Source organism: Patagioenas fasciata, chromosome 23, assembly GCF_037038585.1.
Source record: "Patagioenas fasciata isolate bPatFas1 chromosome 23, bPatFas1.hap1, whole genome shotgun sequence".
Classification (NCBI taxonomy): domain Eukaryota; kingdom Metazoa; phylum Chordata; class Aves; order Columbiformes; family Columbidae; genus Patagioenas; species Patagioenas fasciata.
This window is the reverse complement of record NC_092542.1, coordinates 7,103,842-7,119,278: the sequence shown is the minus strand read 5'-3', so window position 1 is coordinate 7,119,278 and position 15,437 is coordinate 7,103,842. Positions and strand designations below refer to the sequence as shown.

Sequence of the window (15,437 nt, the reverse complement as noted above, 5' to 3'; positions counted from 1 at the left end):
AGGGGCCCATAAGAAAGATGGGGACAGACTTTTTAGTCTTTTTGTGACAGGACAAGGGGTGATGGTTTTAAACTAAAGGAGGGAGATTCAGGCCAGACATGAGGAAGAAATTGTTGTCCCTGAGGGTGGTGCGAGCCTGGCCCAGGTACCCAGAGAGGTGGTGGATGAACCATCCCTGGAGACATCCCAGGCCAGGCTGGACGGGGCTCTGAGCAACCTGAGCTGGTGAAGATGTCCCTGCTCATGGCAGGGGGGGAACTGGGGAGCTGGGACGGTCCCTTCAACCCAAACTGTTCTAAGACTTCCAAAGGAAAAAGAACTTGGAGAGTCATTCTCTCTATTATTATAATCAGTCAAGCGGGTGAGAAAGGTGAAAAGGAGGTTTGTCAAAACTGGTGTGGACAGGAGCTGAGGACACCCTTGTGATTGTGATGAAGGCACCTGGGGAGGAACACAGGGCATATTGTGTGGGACCTGGTAATGGACAGGGAGCAGTGGCATTTAAGGGGCACTGAGCATGTCTGTGAAAAAACAGACATCATGAGCTGGACTGTTTGCTGTTATATATGACACAACCCAGGCAGGGCTGGGCTGTGGTGCGGGTGTGATGTCCCAGATTGGTCAAAGTTATTTTTCCCTGTCCTTCAGATTTCATGGACACTCCTCCTGCTGTACGAACACAGCCCACAGTGTGCCAGAACCACCCCCAGGGCCTCGGGGTTGTACCACAGATACACTCAGTCAGAATCACCGTGTGATTTTCCTGGCAGCAAATAAGAACAAAAAGTCAGAAAAGGTCAGTTTGGCTGTTTGCGTGAACGGATTCTGATTCATTGGTAGATTTAAAGTCTGGAATTAAGCACCAAATCCAAGGATCCTCCTGGTTACCAGGCACAGAGATGCTGTAGCACTTACAGATGGCTTCAATGCTTGGTGCTTTCTTAGGCAGGGTTTCTAAAGCTAACTGCAACCAACCACAAGCTTTTCACCGAGGCATCAAAGCCCAGCCAGTCCCAAGGGATTTAGAAAAACCCCACGAATGGATTTCAGCTGCCTGCTTTCTCTGAAGAACTTGCTAAGGTTCTGTCACTGAGGGCCGTTTTTAGCGGGTGCAGGACAATTCAGAACAAACTTGAAACCATCTGGGCTTTCAGAGGCCTTTCTCAGACACAAATTTGTTTGCAGTCTGCTTGTCTCCATCACCAACAAGCCAGACATCCAAGGGACTGCAGAGTCTGAAAGCGCTCTCGAGTGGATGGAGAATTGCCTGATGCTGGCCTGAAATCTCCTTTTGTTCCATGCTCGGGTTCTGGAGACCCGTATGGGGGTTTTGGTTTTCACAGTGGGGACACGCAGCATGATAGTGTGGAAATGAATTCTGCAGCTATGGAACGACAGACAGAGGCAGAGTCTGGAGACGAGACAGAGCCTGCAGAACTGAGAGCTCTGCAGAGGCTGAACAGACTGGAAGTGAGTCCACCAAGCAACACATTCTGTAAAAGTAAAACTACATCACGTGAAAATGAAAACTAATTCAATAACAACCAACTGTTGCTAAACTACTGAGACTTCTTGTGCTTTGGGACTAGAAGCCTGGGAACTTACTCTACAGTCATCTGAGACACTACGTCAAAGGTGGTGAAGCCAGCACTGGCAAAGCTCTCCTTGTACTGGCTCATCTTGATGGCATCCAGCCATTCATCCACAGTGTTGAAGCTGGTGTAATCCGGGATTGTGCGGTCAAGAAGGGGGAGGTTCATCCTGAAACACAGAAATGGGCAATGAGCAGAACAGACAGCAGCAAGCGCACATATTTCTGCACCCTCCATCAGCTTCAGGGACCCGGACCAGCACCATTCACAGTGCCTGCACCACACCATATTAAGAAGTACCACCCAGAAAGCACTCTGTTCAACTGAGGGAATGACTGTGTAGAGCATCAGAGAAGTCCTTCTGGGTCAGTTTGTACAGGAGAGGTAGGACACATCAAAGGTGATAGGATGCAGCTCTAAAATCCTGGCTGCACAAGGGGAGAAAGTGCATCCTCATAATGTGCTTCCCACAAGCTGGTGTATCCCCATCCAGTCCAGGGAAACATCATAATGCCAACTACCAAACGACGACATCCATCCAGTTGTGTACATGAAACCAAGATGCTGCTCTACCTGTGCACAGGACACTGCCCAACTCAATGAGCTGTCCGCATATACCAGACCTAACCTGTTCAAGAAGAGAGATCACAGTGACCTTTACATCTTTTATTGGCCTTCATATAAAGGACCAAACAATGCAGGCCAAGCTGCCTCTAAAATAGCTATCCTAGAGGATGCCCATCAGGACACAAAGGACAGCAGAACTGCAAATGGAAACCAAAGGACAAGAGGAAGACAGAGGTACATACCCAGAGGAGAGAGGTGCCATGGCTTTCAGGCTGTTAGGATTTCGGATCATTTTATCTAAGGTGTTGACAATTTGCCCAAATTTGGGTCTGTGGTTTCGATCCTTCTGCCAACAGTCAAGCATTAGTTGGTGAAGGGCATTTGGACAATCCATAGGTGGTGGCAGCCGATAGTCCTGCTCAATAGCATTTATTACCTGCAAGAGGAGAAAAAGAGAACAATACGGCGGCAATGAAAGCTGTTTAACTCATAATGTTCCTGTTCTTGGATCCTGAGAGCGGCTGGCATGGCCAGCCATTCCACAAAGACGCCGCTGTGCCCGCACTTACTGCTGCCCACCATCTCAGCCGCCTATTCTTGCAGCAAAACATGACTCCGTAGCTTCCAGCCCTCTGCATGCCATGTTGTCCTCTAAGGCGATGCTCAGCCGACATGCAGCCTCGCTGACTGCTTGTGATGAGCTGTGCCCATCAGTCTCCTGACCTGGGAAAAGAGACCATCCCTGCTACCTTGACAAGGATGTGTGAGCCTGCAGCTCCAGGCATGAGAAGGGCCAGTCAGAGAGAAGGGTTCATGTTTTCAGACAGGTACACAGCCCAACCCAGCACTCACAGGGAGGAGAACATCCCCATCCAGTGATGGGTCTGCTCATGAGTTACAGATGGGGGAACCTCCCCCTGTGCTTTCCTTCCTCCAGTTGTGCTTTCTACTCCTGCCAACAACCCAGCCCTTCCAGGTGACAGTGCCATGTCAGGGAACAGGGCTGGGTGTGCTGAGCCAGCAGTAAGAGCTGGCTCTGCCCACAGTCCTGTGTACATGCAAACTAAATTCACAGTGGGGAGGACCAATACCTTGGTCAGAAGAGCCAGGCACAGGAGAACTTGGTACAGCTTGCCCAAGTCCCGCTGCAGCTCTGTGGGCCAATGCAGGAAGGCTCTGGCTGCTGACTGTTTGGTCTCTCCTTACTGCACCACATGACGTGGGAAAATGCCTGACCTTGCAGTGTTCAGTGCAAACAGCACATGCACAAGGGCTAGAGGATCTTCTTCAAGGGGAACTCAGTCTCCCTGTCACTCTGCACCTGTAGCCCTCCATCCTTTCCTGGGCAATCAAGGGGGATGGAACTGCACAGCTTCCTACAGGGACATATGTTCCTCCAACACAGGCACTGACAGGCTTCTCCTTACACATCCTCTGGTCATATTCACAGCACAGGCACTGAGGGGTGAGCAGAAGAAGCCTTGGACACTAGAAACAGGCTTGTGCATGGCAACAAAAACATAACTGAGAATAAAAACCAGAACTGCAGTAAATCAGGGGCAGCATTTTGAAATGACCAGCTCTTCACAGAGATGATAAAAAACGTGAGGGAGGTTGATAGAACCCTCCCTCAGTGGTCCAGAGGAAGGACCTCAGTGTCTCTGGCTGTTCTCATCGTGTCCTGCATACTTCCAAGGACAGAAATCTGCCTGCTGGGCTACCCCAGGGCTGTATCACCCTCCTGGAGAAGGACTAGCCATGCCCATACAGCAGCATGGTGAATATATCGTTGAGCAGGAAGGTTGCATAGACAAAATTGACATTACTGCAGTTGGGACTGGGAGAACAGCAGGGAAGGTTGGAGGAAAGGTGACACTGGGGTGCGGTGGTGGTAGCAGGCTGCTGCTCCAAGGGAGGGTAGGTGGCAGATCCATGACGAGCAATCCAGGGTGTGAGGTGGGCATCTGGCAGGGTTCAGGATGGACTGTGGCTTCAGGGAGAGAACGGATTGGGAGGTGCTGCAGACACCGGTGCGCACGGCCAAGGTGCTGGGCAGGCTGATCCCAGACAGACAGGGCTGGCACTGGTGCTGCAGGATGTCTGAGCCCTCCCTCCCCTCTGCCCCCAGCTGGACATGACGGAGCCCACTGGCCCTGGGAAGGTCTGAGCTGGGGCATCGCTGCTGTGCTTTGTGCAGCTCTTGGTGCCCCTTCAGGGACTCTCCCAAGAGGAGACCTGTCCCCTCTCCCAGCCCTCTGGATGGCAGATCTATCTGGGACAGAAGGGAGGGGAAGCAGGGGGCGAGCAGGGCTGGGGAGGGTCATCACAAGCATCAAGAGCTTGTCTACAGCATGGATGAAACCGTTTCCCGACAAGCTGCCCGCTCGCTACCAGCAGACACATCCCGCGAGGGGGCACAGGCTGCACGATCCGTCTCCTCTCCCCGCAGCCTCCCCAGGCGCTCACACCCCAGGGTCAGGAGGCTAATCTGCAGCGAATATTAATACCATGTTCTCAATCACAGGGAGATCAGCTGTAATTAAGTAGTGACAGCTCCCGGGGTGCAATGTCCTGCGGCAGAAGAGGGGGAAGAAGAGGCTGGGGACAGGCACCACGCAGCAGACGGGGCTCTGCCGTCCCTGCCAGATGAACCGGTGCTGCGGCAGCGCAGGGGTTGCGGCAGGAGAAACCATTGAGGGAAGAGGTCTGGGAGAGGAGGACAAGGGACTGTGCGTACAGAGCGATGCCAAGGCAGGGACAAGGGTGGTGACACCTGCCTGCAGGAAATGCTTGAAACTGCAGGTGATAATGAAGCCTTAACAGGAAGGAAATTGTCCTCTCCAAGAAGGACATGCCCCTAACCTCTTCCCTTTAGGCTCAAACAATTGATGCAAAGACTCTTCTGGTAAGCTAGGGGCTGTGGCAAGGCCATGAACAGCCAAGGATGCTAAGATATCATCTGTGTGCTCCGGGCATTGAGGACTCACTTGAACAAATTCCACACCGGGCACGAGGGAAGAAATTGTCCCACTCTGGAAAAACCTGGCATGGCATGAACGGAGTTATATTGACTTGATAAAGGTCTGATTTTCCATTGGGGCAGGAGGAGTTGCAGGACTCTCTTGGCTCTCGCTCTCTCCCTGTAAGGCAGGGCTTTTTGTGGGCCCCACAGGATGATGGAGATGAAGGTGTCAGTCTGAGGGCTTCCAACGGACCACCCAGGACAGCTCTGAAACAAGCTGGAAGCCAGGCAGACGCTGCAACATGCAGGTTTGCAAGACAGATGCTTGCAGCAGGGTGGGAGGACAGGCCTTCTGCACACAAAAAGTCTACCCAGGACCTTGGTGTTAGATCCAGAGGGTTCAAAAGGCAAAGACTGCATGAAGAAGGAGCCCTACACCAAAGGAGTCTTCTGGACACACAGGTGCAGGTGTAGCACTCTGCATGGTGCTCATTGCCGCTGGACAGATGGGCTTTGGTCACCCAGGTATCAGGTCAAGAGCAGCAAGGAGAATGGCACTGCTGTGGTGAAAGGAGACTGCAGCCACAGGTCATCCTCAGATGGAGGGAAGGGCTCAGAGAAACTGCCTGGGTCTCAGGGAACAAGGACTGAAAGTAATAGTTCCACCTGAATTAGAGACACGAAGTATTATATTTAAAATTAAGCATGTTCTGAAATACCTTGTGGTTTTGGTTTCTAGCTGTAAGTTGCTCGGCTTCTTATACATCACAGTCCGAGTTTGCCATGGGAGATTTAATGACCATCTAGTGGAAGATGTCCTTGACCATGGCAGAGGGTTGGACTAGATGGGCTCTAAAGGGCCCTTCCAACCCAAACCATCCTGTGACTCCGTACCAGACCTTCACCAAACCTGTGGTCTCCTGCAGATGAAGAGCTGCCTGCTGCTCCAGGAGCTCCCGGGTCAGTGGCAGCATTTCACTTCCCACCCACCTGCTCCCTCTCCACATGGACATCTGTCTACCATCCCTGAGGGTGCTCACATTAACCCTGTCCTACTGCAGCGGGTGTTGGACAGTCCCCAACCCCTGCCACAGCAACAAAATGCGACCAGAACAAAAGCCAAAGTTATCCCCATTACTTCTTCCAAAGAGGTTGACCTTGGACACATCTCCCATGACAGAGAAGGCTCTGGACATGCCACATGCCACATGGGTCTGGCTGTAGTCATGCTTTGCCCTTGCAATGCTCCCAATTTCAGTGTTTCTGCTCTTTTTTTCTTAACAACTCACATCTTGATTGGTCATATCCCAGTAAGGTCGCTCGCCATACGACATCACCTCCCACATGACTATTCCATAGCTCCACACATCGCTGGCTGATGTGAATTTTCGGTACTGAATTGCCTCAGGTGCTGTCCACCGTATCGGGATCTTCCCACCCTGCAGGGAAACACAAAGGGGATGGTAACTGAAAGAGCAAGAGGAACTGACCAAGATGAGTGCCCAAAACATCTGCCTCCAATGCGCTGATAAAATCCTAGCAGGGAAGGACCGCAGGAATATCCCTGTCGTTAGATCAGGGTGGCTGTGGTTTGTCTAGTCAAGTGTGGGAAACCCTCAAGGAGGATGATTCCCCCAATCTGGTGACCTTTCCCAGGGCTGCACAACCCTCCTGGGGAAGAGGATTTTCCTGTTATTCACCTTGAACCCCCCAAGCCATGATTTTTTCTGTTGCCTCTCGTTATATCATTGGTACCACTGCCGAGTTTGGCTCTGTCTTCTTTGTAACTGCCCTTCAAGTACCGCAGGTCACTTGCAGATGTTCCCTCATCTCTTCATCATATTAACCAAGCCCAGCTCCTCTCACCTGCCTACTGCCCTCGCAATCTTCAGCATGACAAAATGCCCATTGTGCTGGTAGGGTCTTCTGCAGAAAAATTAATGGCTATGAACACAGAAAAATCCAAACTAATCCCCTCTGAATCTCCCTCCACCCTTTTGCTGTCACCTAGCTACCTCCAGAGCAGAATACAAGGAATTAGAACACCAGTCTCTTCAGCTTTCTACATCTCTAGGCTCTTCGAAGGCAGTGATATATCATCCTATCAAGCAGAATTCATCATGTGTCAGTCTGTTGATACATATGTGATCCAGCAGTTTTTGATCCTGTCCATTTCTGGAGGCAGGAGTTGGTCACTGGGGGAAATGGGATGGACTGAGTGGGCACTGGGGTCTCCATGACCCAGCAGCTCTGGAGACATCAGGACTCTCCACTCCCACAGGGAACAATGCACCAAAGCGCGAGTGACGTGCACACCACGGGGCCACAGGGACACGTCGTTCTGCTCCAGCCCTTGCAGCCTCCCGAATTTCCACTGGGGCCTTTGGACTTGAGCCGTTCACAACTCAAGGGACCTTCTGAAGGGAAAATCTTCCCCTGTGCTGGAAAATATGCAAAATTGTCTGGGTTTTGTGGCTGTGAGAAGATTAAGGAACATTATCTTTTTTCATTATTCTAGCCTGTACAGGGTCTGAGTTCCATTAAGTCCTAGGAGACCTTCAATAAGATGTGGTAGTTATTCAGTGACCAAACATAATGTTCATTAATCTTCTCACTGCCACAAACCTCGGAAGAAAAACTTCGTTTTCCACAAGAGACGGAGGACCAAGCATTCTATACCAAACATGATGTTACCTCCATCAGGCACACTCTTCACAGAGCTCCTGACAAGCAGTGGACTTAAAAAATGACTAAAAAAGAAGTCCTACAGTAGAAATCACAGACTGGATATACCTGGGATTTCCTTGTGGGAATAATAATTATTAGTTAATTATAATAAACCCTCATGCATCTTGGGACGTTTGAGGATGATGAATTTTGAAGGGAAAGATAACATTACTTCTGGCACTCTGCTATCGTGGGTGGGCATATTCTGTGGTTATAGATAATATATGTCCTGCTGCTGTACCTGCAGATCAAGAAGAATAAATGAGAGATGACAGAGAGGAAAGCTACAGGCACAAGAACAGGAAACAGCAGTAAACACCAGCAGCTCCCATGTATTTAGCTTAACAAAGGGAAAGTTAATTGGATGTAAGGATCACCTTGTCAAAAACAAACGTTGCCAGTGTTTCTAAAAGTCATAGGATGACTGTGTATGATCGAATGGTTGTTGTCTGAAGTTACACAAGTTCAGATGAGATAGAAGTGCACACTTTTAGGTGTTTGTTGGGTATTAGCCTACTGTTACAGTTCACTAAAAGCTATGCCAGACACCTCATTGTGGCCACTTGGAAAGATCTGGGAAGGATTATTTCACAGAATCACAGAATGGACTGGGTTGGAAAAGCCCTCAGAGATCATCCAGTCCAAGCCTTGGTCCAACTCCAGTGCATTGACCAGATCATGGCACTAAGTGCCATGTCCAATCTCAGTTTAAACACCTCCAGGGCCGGTGAGTCCAGCACCTCCCTGGGCAGCCATTCCAATGCTGACCACTCTCTCTGCACAGAATTGCTTTCGAATCTCCAGCCTCAATTTCCCCTGGCAGAGTTGAAGCCCATGCCCCCTTGTCCTATTGCTGAGTGCCTGGGAGAAGAGCCCAATCCCCCCTGGCTAGAACTGCCCTTCAGGTCGTTCAGAGAGTGCTGAGCTCAGCTCTAAGCCTCCTCTGCTCCAGACTGAACAAGCCCAGCTCCCTCAGCCTCTCCCCATAGGGCTTGTGTTCAAGTCCCTTCCCCAGTCTTGTTGCTCTTCTCTGGACCCGCTCCAGCACTTCAATCTCTTTCCTGAGCTGAGGGGCCCAGAACTGAACACAACACTCCAGGTGTGGCCTCCCCAATGCAGAGCACAGGGGCAGGATCACTGCCCTTGTCCTGCTGACCACGCTGGTTTGGATACAGGACAGGACACCATTGGCCTTCTTGGCCACCTGGGCACACTGTTGGCTCATGTTGAGCTTCCTGTCAGTTAGCACCCCCAGGTCCCTTTCTGCCTGTTCTTCCAACAGATCGCGCCCCAGTTCTGCCAATACTTTTTTCCAAGAAGTTCTGTCATAGACGTTGTAGGTAGGCACTGATCCTGTAGCATCACTGCAGAGCGATGCTGTACCCCTTCACAAGCAATGGTATTTATGAGAACTCCTGGCTGCAATCTCCCTGAACAACAAAGTCTTCAAATTAGCCTTTGGTCCCAGTGCACATTCTGCAGCCTGAGACAGGCCACGAATCCCCAGTGGCACTTGTGTCACTGCTAACCACGGTGTTCCTGGGAGGCTGTTAGGTGATCACAAAGCCATTTCTGGGAAAGTTTCTCTAATTCGGGAATACTCTCTGGATGTTTCAGATCTAGTACTGCAGGGCTTCTCCCAGCACAGTCCCCACACTTCAGTCTGCTGTTCCTGGGCCTGTGACATGACATGAAAAGGATCATGGCCTCCCGACAACTGGGCAGCACAATCGGATAAAAACCCCAGACTTACTGCTCCAGCAACAAATCTGTCAGGACAGCATCTCAGAGGAGACATGCTGGATGGGAATAATACATCATCCCAACTCTGGCTTTATCAGGGACATGTTTGGAAGAGGCTTGGTTATATGCAGGAGTGACTATGGGGCCCATCAACAGTCACTGGACAAGACCTTGCAAGAGAAAATCTTCTGTGGTTCATTTCATTGGTCTTTCCCATCTGGTACTTTATTTCCAGTGCTGACACTTGGATAAAGTGCTCCTCAGGTCAACAGGGAATGTCCCCATCTCTCTCCGTGACTCGTCCTTCACCGCCCTCCCTCCCCCTCCAGAGAGCAGCTTTACCAGTGCACTGGTGTAGGTGGGATCGGAGGTGTCATCCTCCAAAAAGCGGGAGAGGCCGAAGTCAGACACTTTGCAGACCAGGTTGCTGTTCACCAGGATGTTGCGGGCAGCCAGGTCCCGGTGCACGTAGTTCATGTCGGCCAGGTATTTCATGCCCGCCGCGATGCCCCGCAACATGCCCACCAGCTGGATCACGGTGAACTGCCCGTCGTTTTGCTTAGAGGAACAGAGAGAAAGAGGCCACATCAGAGGAGCAAATTCACGGCCCACCATGGCCAGGCAAACAGCCAGCGGCCTCCTTCTGTGCTGCATATCAGACACTGCTCTGCAATGAGTACGTCTGTTCCCTCCCAAAGCAAGAGGGTGGGCAGCGGGGAGCTCACAGGGGCTGGAAGTCGCCTTCGCACACCCTATGGGCATTGCTATGGTGGCTGCTGTCATCCGAGGGTGGCAGATCTCCCACACCTTGCACAGGAGGGTTCAGAAGGGACAATCTATTCATATTAAGCAGATTATGTCCCTTCAACATAGTGAATTAACCACTTCAAACTCAGACTTACAAATATTTAGACAGAGCAGCTTGAGGTGAAGTCCTGCTGTGCTAAAACTACTTCAGACTGACCCTCCACGTCCACAGAAGCGGTTTGTAAATGCATCTGTGGGCATGTGGACAGGTAGGCACAGCCTTTTGCTCGTATGAGTGGACACATATAACAGACGAGAGCCTTGGTGCCACCTCCATGTCTGTTCCTGAGGCACAGACCTCTGGACGGCGCAGCAGCCGCCCCAGTGGCCGGGGACGCTGGGCAGCGAAGGGCCCTGTCACACGGGGTCAGGCTGGGAGCCTTCCTCTCCAGGCCCAGCTCGGGCCCAACACGACCTCTGGGGCTGCAGAGGGGCCAGAGGAGCCACAGGAACGATCTGGGGCTGGAACAGCTCTGCTGGGGGACAGGCTAAGAGAGCTGGGGTGTTCAGCTGGAGAAGAGAAGCTCCGGGGAGACCTTATCGCAGCCTTTCTGTGCTTAAAGGGGTCGATAAGAAAGATAGGGACAGACTTTGCAGCAGGGCCTGTTGTGACAGGACAAGGGGTGATGGTTTTAAATGAAAGGAGGGGAGATTTGGGCCAGACATGAGGAAGAATTTTTTTACAATGAAGGTGGTGGGAGCCTGGCCCAGGTACCCAGAGAGGTGGTGGATGAACCATCCCTGGAGACATCCCAGGCCAGGCTGGACGGGGCTCTGAGCAACCTGAGCTGGTGAAGATGTCCCTGCTCATGGCAGGGGTGACACTGGATGAGCTGTGAAGGTCCCTTCAACACAAACTGTTCTACGATTCCATGCTCCTGGGATCTCATACCCGCAAGAAGGAGTCCAGTGACCCATTCTCCATGAACTCGGTGATGATCATGACTGGTGAACTCTTGGTCACCACTCCCTCCAGGTGGATGACGTTGGGGTGGTCGAACTGTCCCATGATGCTGGCTTCACTCAAGAAGTCCCGTCTCTGCTTCTCCGTGTAACCAGACTTCAGGGTCTTGATGGCCACAAAGATCTCTCTTTTGCCAGGAAGTTTGAGATGCCCACTGCACACCTCACCAAACTCCCCTGCGAACAGAGGGAAACAGGTAGGGCTTGTCAGCCTCCCAGACCTCTGCCTTTCTCCCCCAGGGACCCCGCTCCGATGGGCTCCAGCCGTGCCCACCCTGCACACCCCTGAGCCAACCACCCACCGTCTGCTCTGTGCTTCCTCCCTCACCCCACACCAAAGACTCCCCTTCAGGTGGACTCATCACTGGTGAGGAGCACTGGACAATATACGCACACGGGAAGTCTTCATCTCCAGCACTGGCTGGACTTGCTCCTCCAGCACTGGACCACCTTGCTCCTGGTAGCCCAGGTTGGGCCTAAGTGTAGGACCTTACTGACACTAGTCTTCCCAGTACATGTAAGGCTAAATCCTCATCAAAGCCTGAGACCACAAAGGAGACCGTGCTGCTGAGGACACGACAGACATTCACAGTTCACCTACCTGCCCCGATCACTTGCTCAATTTTGACACAAGAGATATCAATTTCTTTTGCAAATTCCCTGACAGCTTCATTGGGATCTTCATAGGTGAATGGATCAATATAAATCTTCATCCCTGGAGTCACTGCATAAAGTGAGGGAGACAGTCAGACAGACAGATGCAAATGGAACGACCCATGGCTGGCATCAAAGAAACGAGAAACCTATTTGTGTGAGCGTCTTTTTTAGCTCAGCAAGTTGCATAATCAAGGACATGAAGCATATACAGCAAAGCAGTTTGAGAAAGAACATGCAGAGCCACATTTGCACAGGACTGTTAAAGCTGGATTCTAATGAAATTGTTGGGCAGTGGAGGGCTGCGCTGTTAGCTGGGACTGCAAACTGCGACCACAGAGAGCCACACATGCTGGATTCAGCTTTAGCACATCCAGAGGAAAAGCAAGAGAAGCATCGGCTCTCGGGAGGTGGTGCACGGGCACACCAATGCCACTCAATGCTCATCGTGCTCTAATGCTGCAATAGGACCATTTGCAGAGGCTGCAGCTCTGCCCCACTCTTGCTGCTTCCACCTTGGCACAGCGTCCGTCAGAGGCACGGGAACGGGGAGGAGGAGGCCTGGGCTCAGCGCACACGACAGGCGGTGCCTCGGGTCTGCCTCGGGACGTAAACTGAGGCACGTGCTGCTCCTGGTTCTCTACGTGGAGATCTACAGCTCTAGGTGCTTGGTACTACTGACACAGCCACCAAAACAGATTCGCTCCTCCATGGTGGGTGTCTGTGACCCCTCAGGGACAGTGCAAGTGGGACAGACACTCCAGGCGCATGTTCTCCTGACAGGTAACCCTGTCGGAGGCTGGGTTCTCTCTTACCAGCCTCAACATGGCCAAGACAAGCTGTAAGGGACACTGGGGAAATCGCAAAACCCAACTCTTCATTCTAGGCAGAGCAGAAGACACAACAACATGTTTATGTGGAAGGCAATGGCCACAGGAATGGTGAGGTTGGACTGCTGATGCCATCTTGCATGCTACCTACACCGTGGGACAGCTCTTACCTGCAGTCCTGCAGTTCTCCCGTTTCTATACTCATTTTACTGTCTGCTGGCTCACCCCAAACCTGGGGGTGTTTGGAGAGCAGAGCTCACAGTTCACTAAATAAGGAGCCCAACACAGAACCAGGGGCATGAGTCCCAGCTCCACTGTAGGATGCTGGTAGGGTTGAGGGAAGTTGCTGCAATGCTTCCATGGTTTACAGGCTCCCCACACCTTGGCAATCGTCTAAGCATAGCCTCTCCATAGCAGTCACTGCTGGGAGCCAAGCAGGGACTGTGCCTTGGACTGGTGTTTTGAGTGACGATGTGGCTAAAAGGCACCACAGGCCCATTATCAGTTCATCTCTATCCGGTGGCATCGAGCCTGTTCCGACAGTTGTGAAGGCACAGCTATTAATGCCACCCCAGCCTGAAGCTGTCATGTTATGCACCAGACCCCGGAGAAAGTGTGAATGTATGTTTACACATGCAGCACGGACTGACAAACAACTGAGAGCTGCATTTCCATAATCTCTCTCGAAGAGTGTCATTTTCCTGGGAAGCCCCAGCGATGCAGCCAGCACACCACCGCGCTGGCATCGAGCTGCAGTCTGTGCCTCTGGGGAAGTGTTTCCCAGGCACACAGAAGAATAGTGAATCCTGTGCTGAAACTACCGGTGTTTCCCATCTCCTGAACAAGACCCAGGTCTGTACAGCAACAAGCTATAAAAAGGACAGAAATCCTGAAGCTGCAGGTATAACGTGAGGTAAATAACAACTGAGATTCGAACAAAGCAGGATGATAGTGACAGGTCTCTGGTAAGGGAGTAGAAAGGTGTTGTAGAGGGCACACAGCCAGGGACTAATGAGGGGAAGGAGGATGCACTGAGGCAAGGGAGGGTGGCAGCGAGGTCTGGAGCAGGAATTTTGCATGTGAGGGAGTGCCCTGCAGAGATGTTGGAAGAGAGAGGCTGCAAGAGAGGGCATGTTACACATTACATTATATACCCATAGATATAGATACACCTGACACCTACTATGATTCTGGGAGCGCTGGGATGGGCTCAAGCAAAGGCACCAGGAGGTACGTGGCTCCTGCAGAGGACAGTGCTCTGCAGGACGTGCCTGGGGTGGGAGAGGGGTCTCGCTGCTGCCCACGAGCTGGGCAAAGCTCAGGAGCAGCAGCAGCAGGACAAGGTGCGGTGGCAGGGGCTGCATGGCAGAAGAGGGTGAGGCTGCAGGGGCACACAGAGGGTGTGTGCTGGACATAGCGGGGGTTTGCAGAACACGCAGGGGTGTTTACTGCACGCTCACAGGTCTGCGGAGCACGGGCTCCGCAAAGCAGGGCAGGGGTGCAGGTCACAGGGACTGGTGGGGAATCTAAACTGCACAGAGGTCCTGCCTACACATGCACCCAGCTGGGTGGCCTGAGCCCCCCCCACATGCTGCAAGGAATGAGTGAACAGGAACACAAACCGAAGAGAGAGCGGACCCCCAGGCCTGGCGGGGGCCCGCGGTACGTACTGTGGCCACTGGTATAGTGCTGCAGCTTGTCGGTGTACTCAGAGTCAGCACGCTCAAATCCCCGTCTTCTGGAAAGAAAGAGAGTCCTGAGCACCAGCACGGGTCCAGTGGGGACAAGGGACGTGCTGCAGGGGCATCTCCTTCCCCTTCACCTTCCCCTTCCACCTCAATCCCAATCGCCCTCTCCGTGCACAGCCCCAGCCCCGGGTGGTGCGCTCAGACTGACCCACCTGTTGCACACAATAACGATGACGACGACAGCGATGAGGAACACCAGCCCTGCCGCCGAGGAGCCGATGATGAGCGGCAGCTTCTCCTGGACACTGGTCTGGTACTCGGCTGGCATGCAAGGAAGAGGGAAGGGGTTACCAGGCTACAGGATGGGTCTACACCAACAAGTGCATCAAGGTCAGAGCATGGCCCTGAGCACTGCCCTGCATTTATGTGGCTGTTGCTGTGGGGTTCCCTGGCATGGGTTTTGTCCTGGACAGCTCGTGCTGTCTCAGGCATCAGCTCAGGCGGCTGTGACAGGGGATGTGCCCCTGTAGGAAGGCTGGATGTAGCTACCCCTTTTGAGTGGGAAAGCTCAGTCCCACGGGTGCATGCTGTGCCTTGCTCCTTGGCCTCGGGGGCAGAAAACTGGCTAGGCCTGTTTTATTTAGCAGCACAAATTTAGAAAGTAAAGACCCAAGTCTGCATTTGTCATCAACAGCTGTGCACATGAAAATCATAAATACTGTTTCTTCTAAATCCAACTGAATGGACACGTCCCCATGCCAGAAAAGCCTGGGAGAAACTGGCCTACATTATGTGATTCCCTGCATGGACTGCCAAGTGCTCACACCTCTCTGCAGGTCTTGCCAGGTTGAATAAATGCCCATGACTTGTCCATGCAGCCTTGAAGGGGCTAAAAGCAAGGGGA

At 52.2% G+C, this 15,437-nt stretch overlaps 1 protein-coding gene across 7 annotated transcripts in view; it reads right to left on the bottom strand.

Moving 5' to 3' along the window:
* The window catches only part of EPHB2 (EPH receptor B2), a 140,225-nt gene that overhangs the window by 2,795 nt on the left and 121,993 nt on the right, over positions 1-15,437 (bottom strand). For 2 of the 7 annotated variants that reach the window (XM_065854887.2, XM_071798395.1), the window contains exons 8-15: positions 14,746-14,854; positions 14,468-14,583; positions 11,963-12,085; positions 11,291-11,538; positions 9,934-10,149; positions 6,411-6,560; positions 2,402-2,595; positions 1,606-1,761 (exon numbers count right to left, since the gene is read on the bottom strand). In XM_065854887.2, the coding sequence (XP_065710959.1) occupies positions 1,606-1,761; positions 2,402-2,595; positions 6,411-6,560; positions 9,934-10,149; positions 11,291-11,538; positions 11,963-12,085; positions 14,468-14,583; positions 14,746-14,854 (1,312 nt within the window). The remainder of the gene's footprint in view (positions 1-1,605; positions 1,762-2,401; positions 2,596-6,410; positions 6,561-9,933; positions 10,150-11,290; positions 11,539-11,962; positions 12,086-14,467; positions 14,584-14,745; positions 14,855-15,437) is intronic. The other 5 variants (XM_065854889.2, XM_071798397.1, XM_065854890.2 and 2 more) reach the window with 3 other exon arrangements.